Source organism: Takifugu flavidus, chromosome 2 (assembly GCF_003711565.1).
Source record: "Takifugu flavidus isolate HTHZ2018 chromosome 2, ASM371156v2, whole genome shotgun sequence".
NCBI classification, from domain to species: domain Eukaryota; kingdom Metazoa; phylum Chordata; class Actinopteri; order Tetraodontiformes; family Tetraodontidae; genus Takifugu; species Takifugu flavidus.
The window spans coordinates 6,300,656-6,324,317 of NC_079521.1; the positions used below are offsets into that span (position 1 = coordinate 6,300,656).

A 23,662-nucleotide genomic window follows, 5' to 3' on the forward strand; every position below is an offset into this window, starting at 1 on the left:
CTTTATCCTTCCAACCAGTTTCACCAGTTTGATCGGCGCTTCTGCTTCTGTTCATCTTAACACATTTATTGATCAGTTGTGGGAAAAAATGTTTAGATTTTTTTGGAGAGCATTAAGTGATTATTGATCAAATTAAGTGTTCATGTTTGCTAACAGTAATAAACAGGACTCAGTCAGGGAGGGAGGTCTAATCGCCATCGCTGCTCCTGTTTCTTCATATCTTGACGGGTTTTTACAAAGATCTCGTTAACTGTTCAAGCACTCAGACAGTCAGTAAATCAGCAAGTCAAGGAGGAACATCAGCAACCGGATGGAAAAACACCCCGTCAGGAAGAAAATATTGATTAATCACCACCGAACACACACACACACACACACACACACACACACACACAGAATTTAGTCAGCATTAGTTTATTTAAACAGTCACATCAAAGGACACAAAATTGTGGGAAGTGATGTGTGCATATGTGCTTGTCTATGAATATACACAAGGTGTGTGTGTGTGTGTGTGTGTGAGAGAGAGAGAGAGAGAGAGAGAGAGAGAGTTTTCATTAATTGCGGTGCAAAAAGCTTGTTGGTCAGTGATAAATCAGAAACATTCTTCAGTGACACATAAAAATACAACAATGTTTTTTTCAGCTGTTTAATCACATTATCAGATTTTCTCATCCCCTCTCTCCTCTCCTCTCCTCTCCTCTCCTCTCCTCTCTCCTTCTGTCTGCTCCTCTCTCCTCCTCTTCCCTCCTCTCCTCTCCTCCTCTCCTCTCCTTTCCTCTCTCCTTCTCTCTGCTCCTCTCTCCTCTCCCCTCCTCTCCTCTCTCCTTCTTTCTGCTCCTCTCTCCTCTCCTCTCCTCTCCTCTCTCCTCTCTCCTTCTTTCTGCTCCTCTCTCATCCTCTCCTCTCTTCCCTACCAATAACTGTCCAGTCTGTACCTGCAGACAGTGAAAACACAGAATCCTCCACAGGTTTGACCTCATTCTGTCATCTGAATCTCACCTTGACAGGCACAACATGCTAGATGCAACACACACAAACACACAAACACACACTTACACATTTATGTTATATAACATATTTGCTTCTATTGACTGAGGATTCACCCAGAACAGATTCTACCAGCTAAAACTTTAATCCTCATTTGAGCCATTACAGTTAGGGACAAGTTAGACTTTTATCTTTGCATGTGATTTGGAATAAAAGAGTTTCTTTAAATGTTTCAGTCAAGTTTCTGTTGTGCTGTGTATGATACGATTTGGCAACGTGCATCCCAGTGGTCCTGCAGGGCCTCTTTGATTGGACCAGTTCGCTTTCCAGAGCTACATAACATATTTAGAGGCCACCGTCTTGGTTTCGAGTACCCTGGTTCCTTATTGCGCTACAGACAAACAAACATATCTGTGTGTGCAGATGAAAACAAATATTGATTAAATCAAATTAGCAAGACAATATTGGATATATGAGCTTAATGTTTGGATTAGGTTGAGCTTTCTTTATTGGATTAAGGATGAGGGCAGTCGAAGCATCTCATCAATATGAGAAATCAAGAAAGAACAGAGGCAACGCTTTCCCCTTTTTTCTCTATATTGCTTTCATCATTTTCTGGTCAGTAAATTAGATTCCATACGTTGGTTTTAAAAACTGATAGGGACATTGAAGGATCTTATCTCAACGCTTTGGGACCACATCATGAATCCTGACGTATGTGTTGGCAGATACTTGTTAGATTTTTTTTCTGTGTGGTCTGAGTCAGCCACTTCCTTGTGTTGACAGCGTTTCCTTGACGATGCAGACTCCGCGCTGGCTACACATACATGTTTGCGCACAGATGTTAACGTACTGGCTTGACCTGTGGCAGGTTCCAGCTCTCCCACACATTCTCAGGCAAACACAACTAACACTTGTCACTGTAAAAGCATCGGGACAACAAAGCTTTCGGAATTAGAACTATTGGTTTAGAACCTGAACAACTTCATCGAATTCACCAGAAAGAAGGTTTTTGGTGGGAATGACTGATTTTCACTGCTGTTTCTGCTCATTCTCCCTTTACAACCTAAGGTAATTTTAATCACTTTTTTGTATAAAATCCTGAATGTCACTCTGAAGAGATTCTCAAGTAAAAGAGCAAAAGGAAAAATTGAAGTAGTTAGATTTGTGCTCAGCAGCCCATTGCTGTTAGTTTGATTACATTAGCAAATCAAATTCATTTGTCTATCAGCCTTTGAGACTCAGCCTGCAATCTGAGTACACCGACTAATCTGCATCAAATAATGTCTGTGAACACACACAACACACACACACCACACACACACACAAGAAAGACCTCATAAACTCACCCACAAACACTTTAAAGTAGCATCAGTACACAGTCACAGCACAAAGGATAACTGCACCTGTGCATCCTTTTATGATAGGTGACATCAGACGTGCAGCAACAAATAAATCAGTCAAATCTGAGCCCATCATCATCCAAGTCAGCACTAACAAACAGGCAGCTTTTACCATTTTCAATTTGCTTTTGTGTATTTGTGAGCCTGAGAAAGACTAAGAGACCAAGAGAGAGATGATGGGATGTGATGTGATGTGATGGGATGTGATATGCTGCTGGGGCATAAAGATAGATGATCATAATTATGCACAGGCCAAACTCCATTTCAAATCATCATCATCCTATTCTATCTATTGGCCGTGCACACACACACACACACACACACACACACACACACACACACACACACACACACACAGAAGACTCTCAGATATCCACACCCTCCTATCACACACCTATGCATGCAGCAAATCTAGTGGAAGGAGGGACAGTCTAGTCATGCTATCATATTATTTCTGATGGTTCATGCAAAGTTCACAGACAGACAGATATGAAATAGTTGCAGTATTCTCTCCTTCTCTCTGTCTTCTGTCTGCCTTCCTTGTCTGATTTCATACATATCCCTTTTCCTCACCCTTTTCATTTTACTTTCTTCCCTCATCTTACTTTTACTTCTTCTTTCCTTTCTTCCTTTTTTTCTCTGAAGGTTTTTAGCTCCCATTTGCTATGCTCTTTCTTCATTTTTATTGATTTTTTCCACTCTTTATCTTTATTCTTCTCTTTTTACATGTTGAGGCTTCTTTCTCTTTTTCATTTACAGTTGTCCAGCCTTTGCTGTTTATTTCTCTTTCTGCTGTATTTCTTCTCTGTCCATCTGTCTTCATCCACGGCTGATAAATATCATTCTTTAGTATTCATCTCTTCCATCTGAGAATTATTGAGTGGGGAAAATCATATGATAGCATGTCTGTCAGCAGCTGGGAATCATTTATGATCTGTGCACACAACATACACAAATGCGATATTTTTAATTTCTGTGTGCACGTGTATAATACACACAGGGTTAAGTCTGTTCATCATAGTTTTATTATTTTGTCATGTATTTGTTGTGTTTGTGATGGGTTTTTTTCTAAAAAAAACAAAACACACACACACATCACTGGTTTGTGATTTCTGTTAGAATTCTGCAGTTAACCACTGACCGTCCTTGAACAAGAATAAGGGAACTTTTGAATTTTCTTTGAATTTAGTGTGAATGTAGTTAAAATATTCAGTATATTTATGTCTTTAAATGTCAGAAGCCTCTGTGTCTGGCATACCAGAGCCACCTCTTCCATCCAGAAGAGTGTGTTGGCTCCAATCGTAGGGAGGATGCTGCGTTCCTCTGGTCATGTGGCAGAAAACCATGAGCGCCATCTCTGACCTGAATGCTCATCGTGCTGCATTCAAAAGTACCGAAAAACCCAAAAGGCGCCGTAATGGTTTGTGTGTTTTTGCCTCTATTTAACCTTGATTGGGTGTTTCATCTGCAGGCTGCTCTCACAGCTGGCTGCCTTATTGTCTGGGTCAGGCTCGTGTGCACGTGCATGTGCATGCCGGCATGTGTGTCCGTCATCATCTGTCTGCTTTTCCATATTAGTCGCACATTTTTATGCAGAATGTTACAGTTCCAGTATGGAGTACAGACATTACAGTGCATGATCACATGAACAAACATTTATTGCTTCTTCAACCATGTGTATATATTCCAGTGTGTGTGTGCGTTGTCCATCAAGCCACACACAGCTGTACTAAACCATTGGCTTGGTTGCTGATGATGACATATGAGTTCCTGGCCTTGGTAATGGCTGTTAAATCTCATAATTACACGCTTCTTTATTGCAGTGCATAATGACCCTGCAGGACTATTGAACAATTAATTAAGATTTTCAAGCCAGGCTTTTTCAGGCCTAGATGAGGTGGTGGAATAAGATCTAATGCTCTTGTCTTCAAGCTAGGACATAAAGGCATGATAATGTTGGACAGAAGAATGTCTCCACATTTGCATTCATTCTCATCTCTGTCGTTCTCGCAGTCTATACTGTCTGTAGGTGAGTTTCTCCCCCGCTTCCCTTCCCTCCATCACTCTATTGTTGAGCCCTTCCTCGCGATGCTTGTCCTGGATGATGATATCTGAGACCATATCTCTAATCTGTGAATGGTAAATTAATCCTTGTAGAGTTCCTGCGGTCCTCTCTCTATGGGAAGCTATGGGGGATTAGGAAGATAGAATCAACACAGGCTCATAATCTCAGATACAGACACTGGGACTAGACCTTAAATCCATCATCAGCAAGGTTCCATTCATGCATCAGTTGTGGTTTTCCAAAAAAAAAGCAAAGTTCCATTTATCCACTAATTGCCTGGTTTCATATATTTGCTCTTCGTGTTTATACTTTAGCTTTAACAATCAGAGGATCTAATCTTCTATGTCAGTCACGCAGTCCTGTCATAAAGGTGATGGCATTCAGGGGGTTGTCCAGCTCTCCCCCTCCATCGTCTTCAGGCCCCCATGACCACACATTAGATGGATGGATTTTTTTTGTGTGTCTCTTTTCAGTAGACTAGATTACAGAAGGATATGTTCTCTGAAAAGTAAATCCACCAAAAGATCAATGGTGTGTCAAAACCAGTTAATTGAACAAACTGGGAATATTAATTAAATACAAGTTTGAGACAGTAGTTGGATCCGTCCAGCTTGGTCAACACTAAACTTCTGATTACATTTGTGTTACTCAACGATACTGGTACCTTTTCCAGGGGTGTGAATTTTGATGGGAAGTCCAATTAGCTCCTTAGTTTGGTCTCTAATGATGCTCCTGGCTATATGTCAACAATATAATTCACGCATCCAGATTTGGATTGAGAATCTTGTGATGGTAAAATATTCATATTTAAATTCAGGAATCAAACTCATCTTCATGTCTCTGTAATGTGGGAAGAAACCAGAGAGAAACAGAAAAGGTTCAAGGGATTTCTCCTGAAAAACAAAAAGATTTTAAGATTTTCTGCTTATTGTCTCTGAAATCTTTCTGCCAGCTATGTATTTGGGAGTGACGGACACAGACAGATTGGGAATGTAAAGAGTCTCAGTGTTGTGTGCACAAGGTTAAATCCTACGTACGGTTTCAGTCACAGCTCAGTCATTCCTGCCCACATCAGCACTGTAGTAAAGGAGGGAGCATGAGGAAGCAGAAGAGGGAAGTGGATTTAAAAAACCTGTAAACATTAAAGGCTGCTGAAATAATGTTAGAAATTCTGCAGATGCTTGTTTTACTGACACCTCATGCAGAGCAGACGGCCGTTCACTTGAGCAACATTTTTGAATTGTGCAGAGTTTTCCTCCCCCGGCCCACCGGAACTGCCAGCGGCACGTTCTCACACAATCACCCACAGTCCTTGACACGGCCCTGGTTGAGAGAGAAGTGGCTAATTAAAATGTAAATATTGATATTTTACTATTTGAAATGCCTCCACTGCTATGCTCTTAATGTCACTCCATCTGTCGTCTCCACGGAGACGCGGGGTTGCCCTCGACGACCGTTTGCCCCCACCCACGCAACAGCTATAATACTCAACAGCCATATCCATGATTCCACTTCTCCATTTTGGGTCTAATTAAGTGTTAAATATTATCACCCGCAACCACAGAGGCAGCAGACATGTGCACGCAGAAAATACAGCACATAGCCATCGTCTCCTGCTTTTCTTCTACTTCTTTCAAACACACACACACACACACACACACACACAACACACACACACACACTGAGCACTCATCTCTTCTGCAGCAATGGGAAGATTTTAAGTGTTAATCTTGCAGTGCTGCTGATGGTGTCTAATGTATGCAATTAACAGTCAGGCAGGGCCGAGGGTTTGGTAATTAGCTAGCTGTTCACACTGATTAGAGGCTACTGCAACCCTGTGACTGCTCCACTCTCCCCGAGGCTGCGCTGAGCAAAGAGGGGATGAGAGGAGGAGGGTGGGAGGGCAAAGAATAGAAAAAGATATTTTGTCCACAATATGAGAGGATGAAGGTGATGTCCCTCACAGCTCAAGCCTCTTTTAGCAAAGAGCCCTTTTTGAGATACCAACCTGTAAATATAAACATTATTGTGCATTCTGGCACCAGTCTGTCACCTTTTTAGGCCCTCCAGTCTTTATGTGTGACTGTAAAAGAATAATGGAAAGACTTAAATGTGCAGTCAATAGTTCTGATAGCGAAGGGTGAAAGAAGTAAAAGAGAACATCAACTCAGACAGATCATATCTTATAATCCCTTTACTCTCACATATGCACAGACACTCACTCACACAGAAACACACACACACACACACACACACACACACACACACACACACACACTGAGCACTCATCTCTTCTGCAGCAATGGGAAGATTTTAAGTGTTAATCTTGCAGTGCTGCTGATGGTGTCTAATGTATGCAATTAACAGTCAGGCAGGGCCGAGGGTTTGGTAATTAGCTAGCTGTTCACACTGATTAGAGGCTACTGCAACCCTGTGACTGCTCCACTCTCCCCGAGGCTGCGCTGAGCAAAGAGGGGATGAGAGGAGGAGGGTGGGAGGGCAAAGAATAGAAAAAGATATTTTGTCCACAATATGAGAGGATGAAGGTGATGTCCCTCACAGCTCAAGCCTCTTTTAGCAAAGAGCCCTTTTTGAGATACCAACCTGTAAATATAAACATTATTGTGCATTCTGGCACCAGTCTGTCACCTTTTTAGGCCCTCCAGTCTTTATGTGTGACTGTAAAAGAATAATGGAAAGACTTAAATGTGCAGTCAATAGTTCTGATAGCGAAGGGTGAAAGAAGTAAAAGAGAGCATCAACTCAGACAGATCATATCTTATAATCCCTTTACTCTCACATATGCACAGACACTCACTCACACAGAAACACACACACACATACCCACGCACACCCACACATCTTACTACAAAAGACAGAGTTCAGTATATTAACAATTCAAGCAGTTTTGTGATGTGAACATGATGCTTTCCAGACAAACAACAGCCACAGACGGAGACCTGAGATTAACCTTAACTGTCACAGGCAGATTTTTAATTGAACTCTCAGATTGATATTCTAATTACCGGTAGAACCAAGCTCCTTCACATTTTTCTACTGGAAACAGTCAGTGTTTAGAGTCTCTGTGACATGTTGCCAATCAAACCAGTTAAAGATTTTGGAAGACAATATTCCCCAAAATAAATCTGAAACCAAAATGACCAAACTTGGGATATATTCTTTGTTCAGAAGCTGAACCTGAAGCTTAAATCTGATCATCGATGTATCCATGTTGAAAGTGTTGAAGCTTGTTTGTGCTCATGTTGAGCTTCAGGCTGCTCTTGTTGTACCAGTTACCATCAGTGATGACACGCATGATCATTCAAACGTAGAAGCTGCCTAAGTGACAAGTGTGAGGTGATTTTAATAGTTCATCATGTGTTCATGACAGTGAAGCCTGCATGGAGTCTATGCATGTGTGTAAGTGGGTGTGTGTGAGTGCGTCTAAGCCCCACTAAATTAGCTGGTTCTCTGGGTAGATTTGTTTCCATTTCATTGCACATTTCGGTGTAATTGGGTCATCTGGTGTGTGCGCGTGTGAGTGCGTGCGTGCGTGCGTGCGTGTGTGTGTGTGTCTGTGTGTGTAGTGTGATAGGGCATTCGCTATTGCGCATGTCATGTGTATATCTTGTGTATTTTTTCAGCTTGGCCAAAGCCATCACAGGGGGTCCATATTCATTTGGGCCGGCGTCTGGCCGTATGGTACAAAACAGTTTGAAGTGCCAACAGACACACACACAGATGCACACATACATATACACACAACATCACAAGGGAGCACTTGCACTGCACAGTGTGCAACAGTGTGCACACAAACACAAATTGAAGCAGCAAAGCACACAGAAAGACGTACGATAGAGAGTTTTGGAGCCGCTGACACACTGTGCATACACACCCAGCTCACGCACGCATGTGTGTAAGCGCGCACATACAGTCTGTGCAGGGCACTGATGTGCTGGTAGCTGTTGGAAACTTCACGTGTTCTAATGCAATCTCTATCTCAGTGGGCCAGAAGACTTAAATCTGTCCCCTGCAGAACACAATACGCGTACATGCTGCACAAAAACAATCCGCTGTTCTCACAGCTGAAGGGGGGAAGCAGATGACCATAAAGCGGTTTACCCCAGTTAAAAGGCACCTGGTAAAACTTCTTCAGAAACTTTTATTATTAATATCATTATTGTGGCTTCTCAATAAGTTTCTTATTGTGTAGTGTTATTTATGGGGATTGGTTCTAATTGGAAAACCCAGTCCAGTGTGAATATGTAATGTGTGTTACTTTTGTGTGATAGTGAGTGGATGTAACCTTGCCCGTGAACGCTGGATATGAGTGCGAGCCTTTGCTGTTGTAGATGCGCAAACACACACACACACACACACGGACATGTGCCATTAGATGTGTGTCGGGGCAGTGATCCACTCAGACGGGGCACTTTGTCTCTGGAGTCGGAGCAGGCCCGATACTCCACAACCTACCTCCATATCACAGTCTTTTAAGCAGCAAAGTGTTCAGCTGTAAAACATCCTTTCATCTCACACATCTTGGTATTAACTTTATTTCTTACAACTCAACATCCAACTGTGCCAGAGGTCCTGACTTCCACCTGTGACAGAATGTAACCGTCAGCCACCTGTTTAAATACTGGGACCAGTTGAGCAATGGTACCTTTCATGATACACAATGTCAGCACAGCAACAACACTCACACACACCAGCAGAAAACAGTCAAGCAGTATCCCCACATGAACACCACAGACTGCACGCACTAGCTCCCAGCTACTCATAAGCATCACGATCACTTCTCACTGGTTCCCATTTGCCCCGTAACCACAAGAAAACAAATACGCACAGGCCTCCTGGTTGTGTGTGTTTGTGTGTGTAGCAACTGGGGCATGAGAGAGGGCTACCCTGTATGTGTGTGTACGCCAGATTGTTGTGCGGTCTCGGGTGTAAACGTGCAGTCAGGACTCATTTGGCAGACAAACAGGCCGCAGGGTGGCTGGGGAATCGACGTGTGTTTGTGTGTTTGTCTTTGTGTGTGTCTGATAGAGCATAGGGAAGAGAGGAGCGCACGAGTGCAAGCAGGAAAGGTTAATTCTGCATGACTGCACTGCAGCCTCCTCCTGTCAGGCCACTGCATGTGCACACACTCGCCTCCACACACACATACTTTCCAAACATTCCAGCAGATGTTGCAAAAAAAGCCAATAATAACTATGTAGTGTTGTATGTAATGATAATTTCATTCTTGATATCTAGTTTATGCTCTAATCATCTCCTTCGTTAACATCTCTCTGGACAAACGTGTGTTTAACCCAGAAACACAGCAAGTTGTGATGAATATAATGCTGTATTTAGCCTGGACCTGTTCAAGGTTTCTTCCTGTTCAAGGGAAGTTTTTGACAAATAAAATAAACCTGGAACATATGTTTTAAAAGAACATTTATGTTATTTAATCAATTAATAGTTTTTATACAGATACGCCCAGCTCATCCCATCAGCAAAACACACACTGCAACATATCATCCAATGCTGACACACACTATACAACACTCATACACACTGTGAGATTCCTTATCAACAATGGGCAGAAAGCAAATGTAATTAGAGCCAAATCAGGAACTTTCTTTGTCAAATAAAATCGCAGGTATGAAAGAAGGGTCTCCACCCCCCACCTCCACCCCATCCTCCCTTCCAACACCCCTTCTGCTTTCTTCTTCATCTCCCCCTTCCTTGTGTTCTCTCTCTCTTTTTCTCTCCATCAATACCTCCGTCTCTCCATCATCAGCACTAAATTCCCATTGATGTTTCTTTTCTTCTGCTGTATCGATCGCTTCATGAGAAGGGGGGAGGAAGGGAAGAAGGGAAAAAGGGAGAGATGGCGTTATCTGTTAATTAATTTGTCCTGAAGCTGGCCGCCTATTAATCAGACAGATAAGAAGCATTGGATGGCTGAACAGCGCAGACAGGCTGGTAGAGAGGGGAGGAGGTCCAGGGAGGTGCACTCACACAAACATGCAGAAACACACACAGGTGGACACACACATGCTCATGAGGGTGTATGCAAACAAACATGCTGATGAACCCAGTCAGAGGACTCACACCCTATACACAGGCCTTATTGTGTGTTTGTGTACACAAAACACACAAATAGACTTACATACGCACACACACAGGAACTCACTGATAAAGATCATTGATGAACCCCAATAAAAACTGCTGCACTTTCAGCTCAATAAATTAATCAGACTTTTAATTATTGTCCGTGTGTGTGTGTGTGTGTGTGTGTGTGTGTGTGTGTGTTGTGTGTGTGTGTGTGTGGTGTGTGTGTGTGTGTCTGCACATCTTGAGCCGCATGTGCCCCACTGGTCTCCAGATCAGATCAAATTCCACCAGTGGGATGTGCTTAAATTGATTGAATCATGCACACTACTCCAGGTGCCAGAGTGCTGAAAGCACACTCGCACTATACTGTACACACACACACTTACACACATAAACACACAGGGACAAGTTAAAACACTCAACCAGTGACACCATTAAATGATATTAACCCGTCACTCTGGTCCTCTCTCCATTTGACCTCAGGGTTTGCACAGATTCAATAAGCGTGTGTGTTAATTTTAGCAATGTGCTTATTTCCCCCTGCCCACGTTGTGTCCTGAGGAGCTTCTGAAGACATCTAAGATATGTGTGTGTGTGTGTGTGTGTGTGTGTGTGTGTGCGTGCGTGCGCGCTATAGTGCGTGCGTTTGCGCGTGCGCGCGTGTGTGTGTGTCTGTGTGTGTGTGTAAAAACCCCTTTTAGAAATTCACCTAATCCTTTCTGATGATTTCATTAAGTAGAAAATGACACTGCCAGTTGGCAAAGGTACTGCTCACCTCACTGTGTGTGTGTGTGTGTGTGTGTGTGTGTGTGTGTGTGTGTGTGTGTGGTGTGTGTGTGTGTGTGTGTGTGTGTGTTATTGGTGTCTACTGTACATGTGATGTGTCTGAGTGTGCGTCTAGATTAGTATTGCAGACGTTAATGTTGTACATGAAATGAATGAGAGCCCAGCACAAACAACAGTAACCTTCAACCTGGACATAATGAGATGCCCGTCTAACACACAATCACACACACACACACAGCAGCTTTACAGGAAGCACATTGCAACAGATGCTGAAACATCTTTTTATCTCATGTTCTCATGCTCTTGTCTCTCTCACACTCCTGCAGCGAGATCTGTCAGGAGTGCTCACATGGGCTGCAGGCTAACACAGGTGTGAAAGGACAGGTGTATGAGGAGAGGACAGCTGTGAGGAAAGGTGTGAGTGGGCAGGTGTTTTATTAAAAAGGAAGATAGACAGAAAATGAAACACAGAAAGAAAGATTCACTCATCTGAATTACTGCTATTTTTAAAACAAACAGACCAAACAATGAAAAGTGGTGGAAGGCTAAAGACCTGAATGTAGACCCAGACAGAAGAGGTGAAACAAATTCAGGTGCTCAGACGTTTAGTCGTAGACACTGATGGGTAAAAAGACATGAGTGTGACTGGACGGACAGACAGATATAGGAGTAAGCAAACAGAAAGACATGGATTGACACAGGAGAGAGCAGGACTTTTGAGGCCATGGCGGCAATTAGGGTGTGTGTGTGCGTGCGTGTGTGTGTGGTGCAGCAGCGATGGCCAGCATTGATCCATGCAGGTTGTGTCAGGGGGAGATAAGACTTGCCATTCCCAGGAGAACAGCCTTGGGCACAGGGGAGGGAGCAGGAGGAGGAGGAGGAGAACTCTGGATGGAAGGATGAGGGCTAATCCTGACACCCCCCCTCCCCTCGAGAGTCAAAATAAGCTGTACTATTTTCATTTGCATCTAGTTTCACTTTTTGACACTGTTCATTACTCCCAGATTATCCTGTGGTCTCATCATTTCATTCTTCTCCATCATTTCCAGGTTTCTCCACGCTGTCTTTGGCCGACCAGATGAGTCTACTGCAGAGCGCATGGATGGAGATCTTGATTCTGCGCGTTGTGTACCGCTCATTGTCCTTTGAAGACAAGGTCTGTATCTAGTATTCTTCTGTCTTTTCCTCCAATAGTTTGTCATCCATGTTACCACAGCCTCTGTGACCTCTGACCTCTGACCTCTGGGTTCTCTGCAGCTGGTTTATGCTGAGGACTACATCATGGATGAAGACCAGTCCAAGCTTGCTGGACTCCTGGACCTGAACAACTCCATCCTTCAGCTTGTGAAGAAATACAGGACGATGAAACTAGAGAAGGAGGAGTTTGTTACTCTGAAGGCCATTGCTTTGGCTAATTCAGGTCTGGATAGTTATTTATTTATTGGAGTGTTTAAAATAAAGAGTTGATCCCAAAGCCAGAGGATTCATCTCAAACACGTCTTTCCAATACGTAGTCTACCTTCACACATACCATGAAACCAGCTGGAGTGGCATTTACACATGAAAACAACACGTGTGTTTTTAAACTGAAGCTTTCCTCCTGAAACGAAATGGCAATCGCTTTTACAATTAGCATAGTCGTCTCTTCAGATGCCTGTTAAATAAGGTGAAATCATTAGAGCCCAAAGTCTGTCGATAAAGCCCCTCTCTGATGTGTCCAGCTGCATCGACAGCTGACTGACACACACACACACGCACGCACATTCAGTCTTACTCACTCACTTACTCACTCAGACACACATTCAGTCTCGCTCACACACACATACGCACACACACACACACACACACGCACACACACACACACACACAGAGCCTTCTTCCTCCCATGACCCATCTTTTGAACTTTGTCTTGGAAGCTGGCCAGCTCTTCAGTACTCTTTAATTACAAGGGGGGAGCTGTCAATACAATGTGTTTAAATGGGGGGATGCAATGGGGGGGTCTTTTGTTCCGATTCTACCACCATCAACACTCGCACAAACCAACAAATTCAGTCTTTCTCTCAGTCATGTCAACTTTATGCGTCTGAACATAAATAACACACAAAACTGTGTGTTTTTAAATAGGATAGAACACAAACACACACACCATACACATATACCATAGTGACAGAGAATTACAACTTAAAAATAAAATGCAACCAAAACAAAATGTAAAACACATTTATTTAAGTGCCATAATTTAAAATAAAAAACTGTTCAAAAAAATTATTTGAATGTAAAATTCTTAGTGTTCAGGAGAGAAACACACAGCCAACATCTGTAAATGAATGGAACTGAAAGAGCTGATGGTTAAATAGGAACTTTGCATCATTGTCCAGACTCTCAAACTCTTCTCCAAGACAACAGAATGCTAGCATTAGCATTTTGAAGGGCACTGACACTAATTAATTCACAGGATGCTAATCGTCTGCATTAATGAAGCCAGGCCTTAAGAAATGTTAGCAAACGTGCCCCACATATAAAGATGGCTAAACTAGCCATGGGAAACAGCAAACATGCGTGCGTGCTTGCGTGTGTGTTTGAATTGTGAGTTCCGTGTTAACATGTGTGTTAAGCAGGCTTTTGTGCTCGTGCTCATTAAGGTCTTCTAGTATACTTGACGATAGACTGTAGGTCAGAGCACAAGCAGCAGCCATGTCCAAATACTAAATACTCCGTATTAATCAGAAACAATGTTAAACTCATTAAACTTGGGTTTAACTTCTCTTCTCTGTACTTCCTCTCACCACTTATCACAAATCCTTGTATGAGGAGAAAAGTATTCTCTCTTAATTGTGACTGACAGTTAATTTTCTTAATTTGCAGCACATCTTGTGTCCTTATCACTTCACAGAACTTCCTGCAGAGCAGTTTATTTCAAACTCTGCATGTAAAATACAATTTATCATTTAAAAGGAAAGAAAAATCACATTATTTTACATGCTTGCATTAGCAAATCCTATGTTGATTACATTCTCATTAATTAACTCTTTTCCACTCAAAGCAGCCAAAACTGGAAATAAGTGCTCACTTTTTAGAGACAAAAGAATTTTGTATTGATCCCTTAAAGAATCCAACCATCTGACTTGGCTGGATCTGCACACTGATACATGCATTATACTCTGTAGATCCATCACTGTGTGTGTACGTGTGTGTGTGTGCGCGTGTGCGTGTGTGTGTGTGTACAGTAGAGAAATCCTGTTTCAAGTATGGTAGCACTTTAAAGTGTTTTATCTGTGTTTTAATGTGTTCTCTTCTTCTGAGTTGTGTATTCATACTTTCTCGGCACACACATAAAGTTCTTAGCTCTGTGTGTGTGCGTGTGTGTGTGTGTGTGTGTGTGTGTTGTGTGTGTGTGTGTGTGTGTGTGTGTGTGTGTGTGTGTGTGTGTAGGGTGTGGTGGCCTATCAATAGTTGCCTTGTGATTATTATTTAACATGCATGTAGTCATTGATCCGAGGCATTGATTGGGGGTTGGGAGCTAAAGGCCAGCTCACATTAAGACTTTACCTCCCAAAGGGGTAATATGGAGCATTATCATTGAGGGACGTTCTCGGCCTGCGCTGCCACATATGCTGAAACACACCTCACATGCCAGAACAAAGAGAGATTACAGATGTGTGCGCGCACGCACACACACACACACACACACACACACACACACACACACACACACACATTGAGGTGTTGCTGCATCTCTTCATCATTCTGCGAGTACATCTCTTTTTTCTCCACCCACCCGTCTCTTTGTCCGCTCATTCATCACACCCACCATTCTACTCTTTAATGACAGAAGCAGCCCCAGCATTTAAAGCCTGGCTCTTATTTTAGTTAGCAATGGTAACGGTTAAACCTACATTGCATCTGCAACACTTGATCTTTCTTATAAATGTTTTTTTCTGTTTAACAATCATTTTTTGCACTTATCCTATAAAAAGTCACATAGGTGCATCTCTGCTATTGATCCTTTTGGAGTGAATCGTTCATCAATCATACATGATGCTGTCATTTCTCTAATTTCCATTTTATTATGACTGGATGTTTATTTCATACTCGCAAAAAAAAATAGGACACTATTGCAAAATCTTACTATTAAATGTATTATGCAATCTGTTTAACTATTACAGTCACAAAATAAAACGAACAGAATCTACAGATTCCACAAAGGCCTAATATTCATTTAACAGTTTTTTTTCTGGTTTCTGTCTGCAGACTCCATGCACATTGAAGATGTGGATGCAGTGCAGAAGCTCCAGGACGTGCTCCACGAGGCCCTGCAGGACTACGAGGCTTCGCAGCACCAGGAGGATCCTCGTCGGGCGGGGAAAATGCTCATGACTCTGCCCCTGCTCCGTCAGATCTCCACCAAGGCTGTGCAGCACTTCTACAGCATCAAGCAGGACGGCAAAGTCCCCATGCACAAACTCTTCCTGGAGCTGCTGGAGGCCAAGGTGTGAGGACAGCTGGATTCTCCTTCCACCTGAGCATCAATGCAAACTCTCACATTGAATGACCTCTTGCTACTCACACACACATTATTACATACACACATGCACACGCACACACAGGAGCATATCCACTGACACAAACCCCTCATTGAATAAACAATTAAGCTTAACATTGTACCTGAAACCCTGAACTTGTACCATCCTTGACAAAAGGACACTCACTTAACCTTTGACCTTTGGGGATTTGACCCCTGGCTGCCGAGGAAGATGGTGTTTCCTTTAAAAGCTCCTGTATTAACAATCCCACACCGATCAGCGTGGTGGCTCCAAACAATGAAGATGGCAAAACTCTCATATATTCAGTAACAATGAAGAAGCTATTGATAATTAGATGAGGACACGTTTTAAAAACAGCTTTTAATTTTAGTCCTGAGGGACCGAAAGACGATGCCATGTTTCTGTTTCCACATGTTTTCTGCCTCTGAGGGTTTTTAAATAATCATGAATGGAAAAGAAGAAACGGTGAAGAAGATTTAAAGAGGCACTTTGTCAAATTACACAGTTTTGGTTGGACAGATAGAAAGAGAAGACCTGCCAAAGATCGGCATTGGTCCATTCAGAGGATGCCAGTCATCTTTAAAGTGTTCTCTCATCTGACAGTGGCTGCTGCTCATCATGCCCCTCCAGAGTGCTGCTAGTTTTCCGCTCTAGCAGGTGTTATTGTGAAAACCAGCAGGACTCAGAGGAACCAAACTGGAAACCACTGCTCCAAGCACTTCATCTTCTCCATAAATTCAGCTCGTGCTTAGCCAGTGACCCCCCCCACTCCACTTACTGCATTATGGCTTATATTTGTTGAGGACCAGCAACCCAAAATCTGTCATCATTAACATCCGTAGTAATGATTGCAACTCCCAAATATTCAAATGCTGACTTGGGCCGCCGTTGGGTGCTCCTCAGGCCCACCCGCTGGCCCCTCACACACAAGTTGGTAGAGATTTTAATCTGTGAATGTGTCATTAAGGTTATAATCAAGCCCGGCTCCCTCACTCACAACCCCTCCAGCTCATCTGGTCAGTGCAGAGAGATTTTTGATGTGATGGGGAGGCTTCAGTCTCCATGCAGGTCAAAGCAGAGGGAAAGGTGTGCTGATGAGGACTAAACAAAGGACAACAATTGTTGCCATCCTTATTTTCTGTCTTTATTTCGAACTTAATCTTTGCGACGGTGTTGGGGTTGTAAATAACTGTCATCCTGTATATGACACATGACATTGCTGTTTTTGTTAATATTGTCTTCTTAAAACGGAATTGATACTGTATGTTTTTCCTTTTCTATCAGCTTGATCACGTTCAGCAATTATGTCATATATAAATATAACACGTAAAAATGTATTAACAAATCCACGTTAATCTTAGAAAAATCTGAGCAATAGTGGGATTTAAAGGATCGACTAAGTCTGTGATATTAACATCATCTGTCACTCTTTTTTTTTGGGTGGGGGGGCGGCATTGAGGACAGTTTGTACATTCTCTGGCTCTCTGCGTGAGTTGCCACGAGCTATCTAGAGACGTTCGGCGTTTTCTTATTTTGCCGCAGCAGATGAGGAACAAATGCAGTCAAAGATAGTGTTTCTAGGTGGTGGTGATGTCTGGAGCTTTCCTACAGCTACGCCGTGTCCGCTGATCACATGTCACAACAAACAAACCGTGGCAGTTTCATTTTAGCTCTTCTATTTCATTACAGTAGATGAGTGAAGCTGAAGTGTTGTCATCGCCCTCTGGTGGCAGGCAGCAGTACAGGAATAGGCCCCCCCATTAAAGCTCCTGAAAGTGACGTCATGGGATTTGTTTCATGCCAGAGATAATTAGTTGTTGGCTTAATTTGTAGAAAAACCCGACTTGACGTTGACATCAGGCACACATAGATCCTATTGTGCATTTCTGAAAATGGAATTCACTTGGTTGGTTTTAATAACTACAAGAAGTCGACAGCAGGGCAAACAGGAACCCGCCCGACCTCTCACCACGTGGATACGTATTGATTTTCATTTTCAGTCATCACAGCTTTAACAGATGAAAACAACCAAGGATTTTTTAAAATATCTAATAAGAATGTCAGCCTGTGATAGAGAATGTAATCTGGTAGAGAAGGGCAACGTGTCACAGCAGACGAGCGCTGCAGCCTGGGTGGAGTTGATCTCTAACATCACATGCTCTCTTATTATTAAGGGGTATTTTCCTCCTTTCACATTGTATATTGTAAATTATACAGATTATAATTCTAACATAAGACAATTTATTGGGAAGGGAAAAGAAGAAAAAACGTAGTTCAGCCTTGTGCGTTACTGTTCACTGTTTCTTTATTTGTTTCCTCAAGAAAAAACATTTAATTTTGTCCAAGTTCTGTTTTTACGTCCTTTCCTCCTGTGTTGGGTCCTGAAGGCGTTGCTGTGTCCTTTTTCTTGTGGTGATTCCTGTTCTTGTGTCATGTGCTTCTTCTTTGACAACATGCCATGTTGTCTGTCTGCCGGATCAGTCCGCTCAGGGTCTGGGGTACCAGCTTCTCTCCCAATGAACCCAACCAGATTTAATGTTCTTCTAGCAACTTAACTAGACCACTGAGATCAAAGGAAAGCTTTCATCTTTACCAAAATAGACATAATTAATGAGCTATTTAGTATCTAAATGAAGAAACACCATACGAGTATTTAAACTGGATCACTTGTGTAACTTTCCTGTAGAATAAAGGACATATTGTATATCATTAGGTTTTAATAAGGTGGAATTATACATTTGAATAATGTAGGTGACTCTTTTTGATAAACTTGCTGTACATACCTGCCTTCCATGCAGCTCAACTCATTAATGTTGCTGATCAAAGACAACATCTAAAACAGAAATGCTTTCTTTGGCCATCTTTAAACGGGATCAGACAGGTGAAGGGTCTCGAAAGGGAAATGTGGAGGGAGAATCTCCTACGGCTCAGTTTCCGCTCAATGTGTCTCATCAAGTAATGAAACGTTGTACCTCTTTACACCTCGCATACACAGAAATCTAGACTCATTTAAGGATTTTAGGACCTGTTTCACAGGTGCATGTTAATTATTTCCCAATGACGCCATTTGTGGCTCAAATTTCTTTTTTATCTTTTGCTGTACATCAACCTTCAAAGTCTGATAAGGTGCTCTTGTCTTAAACTTCCTCTCTTTATTGTTCCTGTCTGTCCTGGTCTGCTGAAAGACAGTAGAACACTTGCTGCTAACGGTCTGGATTAATATTAGACAAACGAGATAGACGAACTTTTAATGGCTTTGCCACGTTTGTTTAAGGGAGGTAAATCCACAAATGCTGCAGCGTTTTTCCACCTAGTAAGTTAGTTTTACAACCATTTAAATGGCAACATGCCAAACTGTTGAAGAGAGTTTGACATGGTTGTGCTTTGGGCAGCATATTATCGCCCTCATCTTCTTCAGCATTAAGATATTTAGGCATAAAGACAAAACCAGATTGTCTGCAGCTGCCTCTGATACCTGCTGAGGCCAACCTGCTTCCAGCAGCATCTTTACAGTCTTTAGTCATTTAGTTGTATTTAACCCCCAACCTAAAACACTACCTTTGCTGCAGCCAAGTCTGCAGACCAAACCTGCGTTTGAGTGAGGAGGCGACATAATTGCTTAAGATAAGGAGACCCCTTTGGAGAACCCTGTCGTGTTATTAAAACCATGTCTGTAGATTTTAGATGTGCTTCACATCAGTAAATGAAAAAAAAAAAAGCAACAATAACCTGTATATTTTTGTGATGTGTATCATACAAGTGTGCTACAACAATAATGTCCATTTGTGTAAATGTATTTATTTCACATTGTATATATTGTTCAATGCAAAAAGAGAGACCTATGATTCTGTAACTGAAACTATTATGGGTTGAAACATTACATGTGTTACTCCAGACTATGCCTTTCAGGATTATTACAGTAGAGCAATATCAATTAAAACCAGGCTTCCAGTTTTGACACTTGTCTTTTGTCTCTGCTTGTCTTCTTACACAATCGCTTCTCTTTGTGTGTGTCCTAAAAAAATGTTTTTAATCGCAGATCGCATCACAATGAAAGGAGCATAGTGCCACCTCAGTCAAGCTGTTTCATTTACTGCCAGGACAGAAAGTTTGAACGAGTCTGTATAATACAGACGCTGCCATGGAGACACAACACTACCAAACAATCACAGTTAACTTAGAAAAGAACTGGAGCCGGGCAAAATGGTGGCTGGTTTTGGATTTGTGAGTCAATCAGTCCGATTTTGGAGAGTTTCTTTAACCATTTTGCATCCCAACTTAATATAATATACCGGTCAAGCATCACTACAGCATTTGGCGGAGGTAGTGAAGGTAAAAGTTAGTGGTAACACAAACACACCTCTTTGTGTCCGTCCTCAACCTCTAACCTCCACAAACAATAACTAATACAAATGCAGATTTATCTGCATTGATGTGTCTGTTTTTCTGTCCTTACCCCTGCCTAGTCTCCACTTGTCCTCTTCCTTTGCCCATCTGTCTATCAGCAGGAGGTTCGCCTCTTGTTAGCCTGGTTCTGCTCAGGGTTTGTCTCTTTGTACAAAAACACAAACTGAGACGATGTATTTAAATTATCTTGGTACTTTCTCTTTAAGAGAAATACATCCGACATTTCTATTCATCTTCTTTGCTAATTATCACTTTAATTTTGGCTTTTTCTTCCATCTGGCCACTCCTTCACACCCTCGTTTTTCTCCTCCATCCTCTTGCTCTGTCCACCTCACATTCCTCCTCCTTCCTCTGTCTCTCCTCTAATAGCCAGCAGCAGTAAATGGGACGCAGAGGCCACGAATTTAATGTAGCAGAGAGCTGTGAAGCTTTTTAAGAAGCCTTTTTCCAACAGAAGGAGCCCTGACCTGCAGGCAAATATTTTTTATCCGGATGACATAAGAAGATATTAACTGAAAGAGAGTGGGTTTTATTCCTCTTTTCATTCCATGATTCCTCTCTCCCATTTTTCTATTTGGGTTGCTGCCTGGTTGCCCAACCCCCGTGCGTGTACGTTTTATTTCACTCGCCTGCTTTTTGGAGTTCATTTATTTTATTTTATCTTTGATTCATTATTATGATACGATAAAAGCTACTTGAGCATTTCAGCTGCTCAGGGGCTCTTATCGTTAACCTTGTGGAACGCGTGGAAGAGTGGGCTCCACACGCCACAGCGCTAATGGCTAACTTAACTCCTCTGGTTTCCTCCTCCACCTTATGGCTTCATCTACATCTCTCCTATCGTTCTCTTAGAACATCTTTCATCCTATTATCATGCTAACAAATCAGCTTTCTCCCTAATTTTTCTACCTGTGTCCTTTTATTCTTTTATTTTGGTTTTAATTTTTACAGAGAGAAAAACTAAATACCAGCGATATGCCTCGACATTACTGCCTGGATTAAGACGTCCTCAGCCACCAGGAGAGATTCATTCTCAGCAGACATTATTTGGGGAGGGGTCCCTCAGGGTTAATTTTTTGGTCCCATTCCATTTCCCATTTACATACATAAAGTTTCGCTGTTATACCAATGACGCACAGTTATTGCTTCTCATAACACATAATAGCACTATTAGTCCAGAGAATCGTCGAAGGTGCCTCACAGACATAAATGTTGAATCTTATTGATGTTTCTGCTAATAAATCAAATCAAATCTGTTCTTAAAAATAAAAGTCCTTTATTCACCATAAACGAGAAACTTTTCCATTTATCAAAGATTTTAATTAGGGTGAAAAATCATCAGAAAATGAACATTTTAAACACTGTTCATCAATTGTGTAAGGATAAATTTGGATTTTTTTAAATGAATTACCTAGTAATGCGACAGGGGCCTCTCATGGGGACTAAAATGGAGACCCGATGCACTACTGAGGGACCTGAAGATAAACTTTACTCTTTTTACCTCAACAGGACCAGCGAATGATTCCTGAACTACTCCTGCAGCCTTTGAAGATGCTGTATTCCCACCAGTGGATTCTTTCCACACTCACAGATCTGCTCTTGTATGGTTTTGGTCTGGTTTTATTTTATTTTTCAGACCACATCTTTTGTAACCTGTAATGTCTTTGTAAGTGTGTGTGTGTGTGTGTGTGTGTGTGTGTGTGTGTGTGTGCTGCTCTGATAAATGTGCAATCCTGTTGTGTCTAAATGTGGTCAGAATGCTCTTTGTGTTTATTTCTGCTTGCTTGTGCGTACAAGTATGCATGTGCATGTGTGTGTGTTATCCCTGTATGAGTACTAGGTTCCCTTGGGGTTCACAGGCCCGGTGACATGGACTCATGGTGGTAATGGCCTTTCACAGCATTAGATCCCCTGACACACGCTGACAAATGAAGAAGTGAACCATCACAGGCACAGAATACACAAATGTGCAAAATTTACTGTTACACTGTTTTACAGATGGATCATTTTATATAAGCCAGACGAGCCCCTTTGAGATTATGAAGCTCCTTTCCAGGAGCGTCCTGGACACATAAACATATTTATTACCATGGGATTAAAAAGACAAGTTGACCTCATCTGCATGTGTAGGAGGAAAAGCGAGCGTCTGGATTATACGTGGAGCAGATCTGAGTAGGGATCAGAGCGTTACCATTAAGGTGATGCCATTTGTGATTTTAACGCCTCCTCTACCACATATCAGAGTCAGAGAAACTTTGCTGGTTGTTGGAGGACAGAATTGATCTTCAACAAGGTTCTTTGTTGTAGATCATTTAAAAATATTTAACAGGAGAGTTTGAAATGTAATTGTTAAAATGCATTTGAAGATAGACCCTGTTTGATATGAACTGAAGTTTATTTTTAAGTCTGTCTGTTCTGGGTTTCTGTTTTATGGAGGTTTTATGAATAAACCATTAATTCCTTTTTCATCTTCTTGCTTCTTATGTACTCTAACCATAAATCACTTGTCTTCACTTCCATCTCCTCCCAGCATCCCATCTTCTTATGTCATCCCATTCTCTGTCGGTTCCTCCCTCTTTTCCCATTTTTCCTCCCCCATCCTTCCATCTCCCAGGGTGTAAAGTGGCTGAGGAGGCTGGATGCTCTTCAGCTGCATGTGCAAACCATAAGAGGGTCAGCTGTCTATTTGCACTTTTAACGTCTTGACTCTATACGATGGGCCATTTATTTGCACTCTCTGTCCCCCCACCCCACCCCTTCTCTCTCTCTCTCTCTCTCCCATCCCTCCTTCTTCCTGTGTCTATTGCTCCCTGGCTCTCTCTTAGGACAGTAAATGTTTTAACTTTCCATTCTATGGGCCATTCATTAAGTTAGTGTACTTTAATAAATAGTCTGATGTGTCACTGCCCAGTGAATTAGTGGCACTTACAATTACCCACTAGTGGCCAATAGATAGCTGCAGGGTTTCATACGCTGTGGCCACTTTTCCTCTGGAAACCAATTAGAGCTGACTGGGGTTGATATGGATGTTAATAACATATGTCTGCATACAATATTTCCCACTAACTCATTCCTGTTTGTAATGTATCAGGACACACAGGAGGTTCTCTGTTCTTATAGTGGAATGTCTGCAGAGTCGCCACAAGATCCCCAGGCTCCAGTTCCTCTAGGTTCTTTTGACAATCCAAAATCAGGAATATTATTTTGATTAAAGCAGGGGTGCCCACACTTTTTCAGCATGTGAGCTACTTTTCAAATGACCAAGTCAAGAAGATCTACCTACTATAAATTTGCAAAACATACATTTATGAAGAAATGTATGTTTGCAGAGTCACCACATGTTGGTGTACCTCGCATAACTACAT

The 23,662-nt window shown here is 42.0% G+C and overlaps 1 protein-coding gene across 4 annotated transcripts in view; it reads left to right on the top strand.

Annotated features, from left to right (window-relative positions):
• esrrga (estrogen-related receptor gamma a) overlaps positions 1-19,848 on the top strand; it is a 54,016-nt gene extending 34,168 nt beyond the window's left edge. For all 4 annotated transcript variants that reach the window (XM_057025186.1, XM_057025184.1, XM_057025185.1 and 1 more), the window contains 3 exons: positions 12,396-12,502; positions 12,604-12,766; positions 15,598-19,848. In XM_057025186.1, coding sequence (XP_056881166.1) covers positions 12,396-12,502; positions 12,604-12,766; positions 15,598-15,842 — 515 coding nt within the window. In that variant the 3' untranslated portion in view covers positions 15,843-19,848. The remainder of the gene's footprint in view (positions 1-12,395; positions 12,503-12,603; positions 12,767-15,597) is intronic.
• Positions 19,849-23,662: the final 3,814 nt, after the last annotated feature.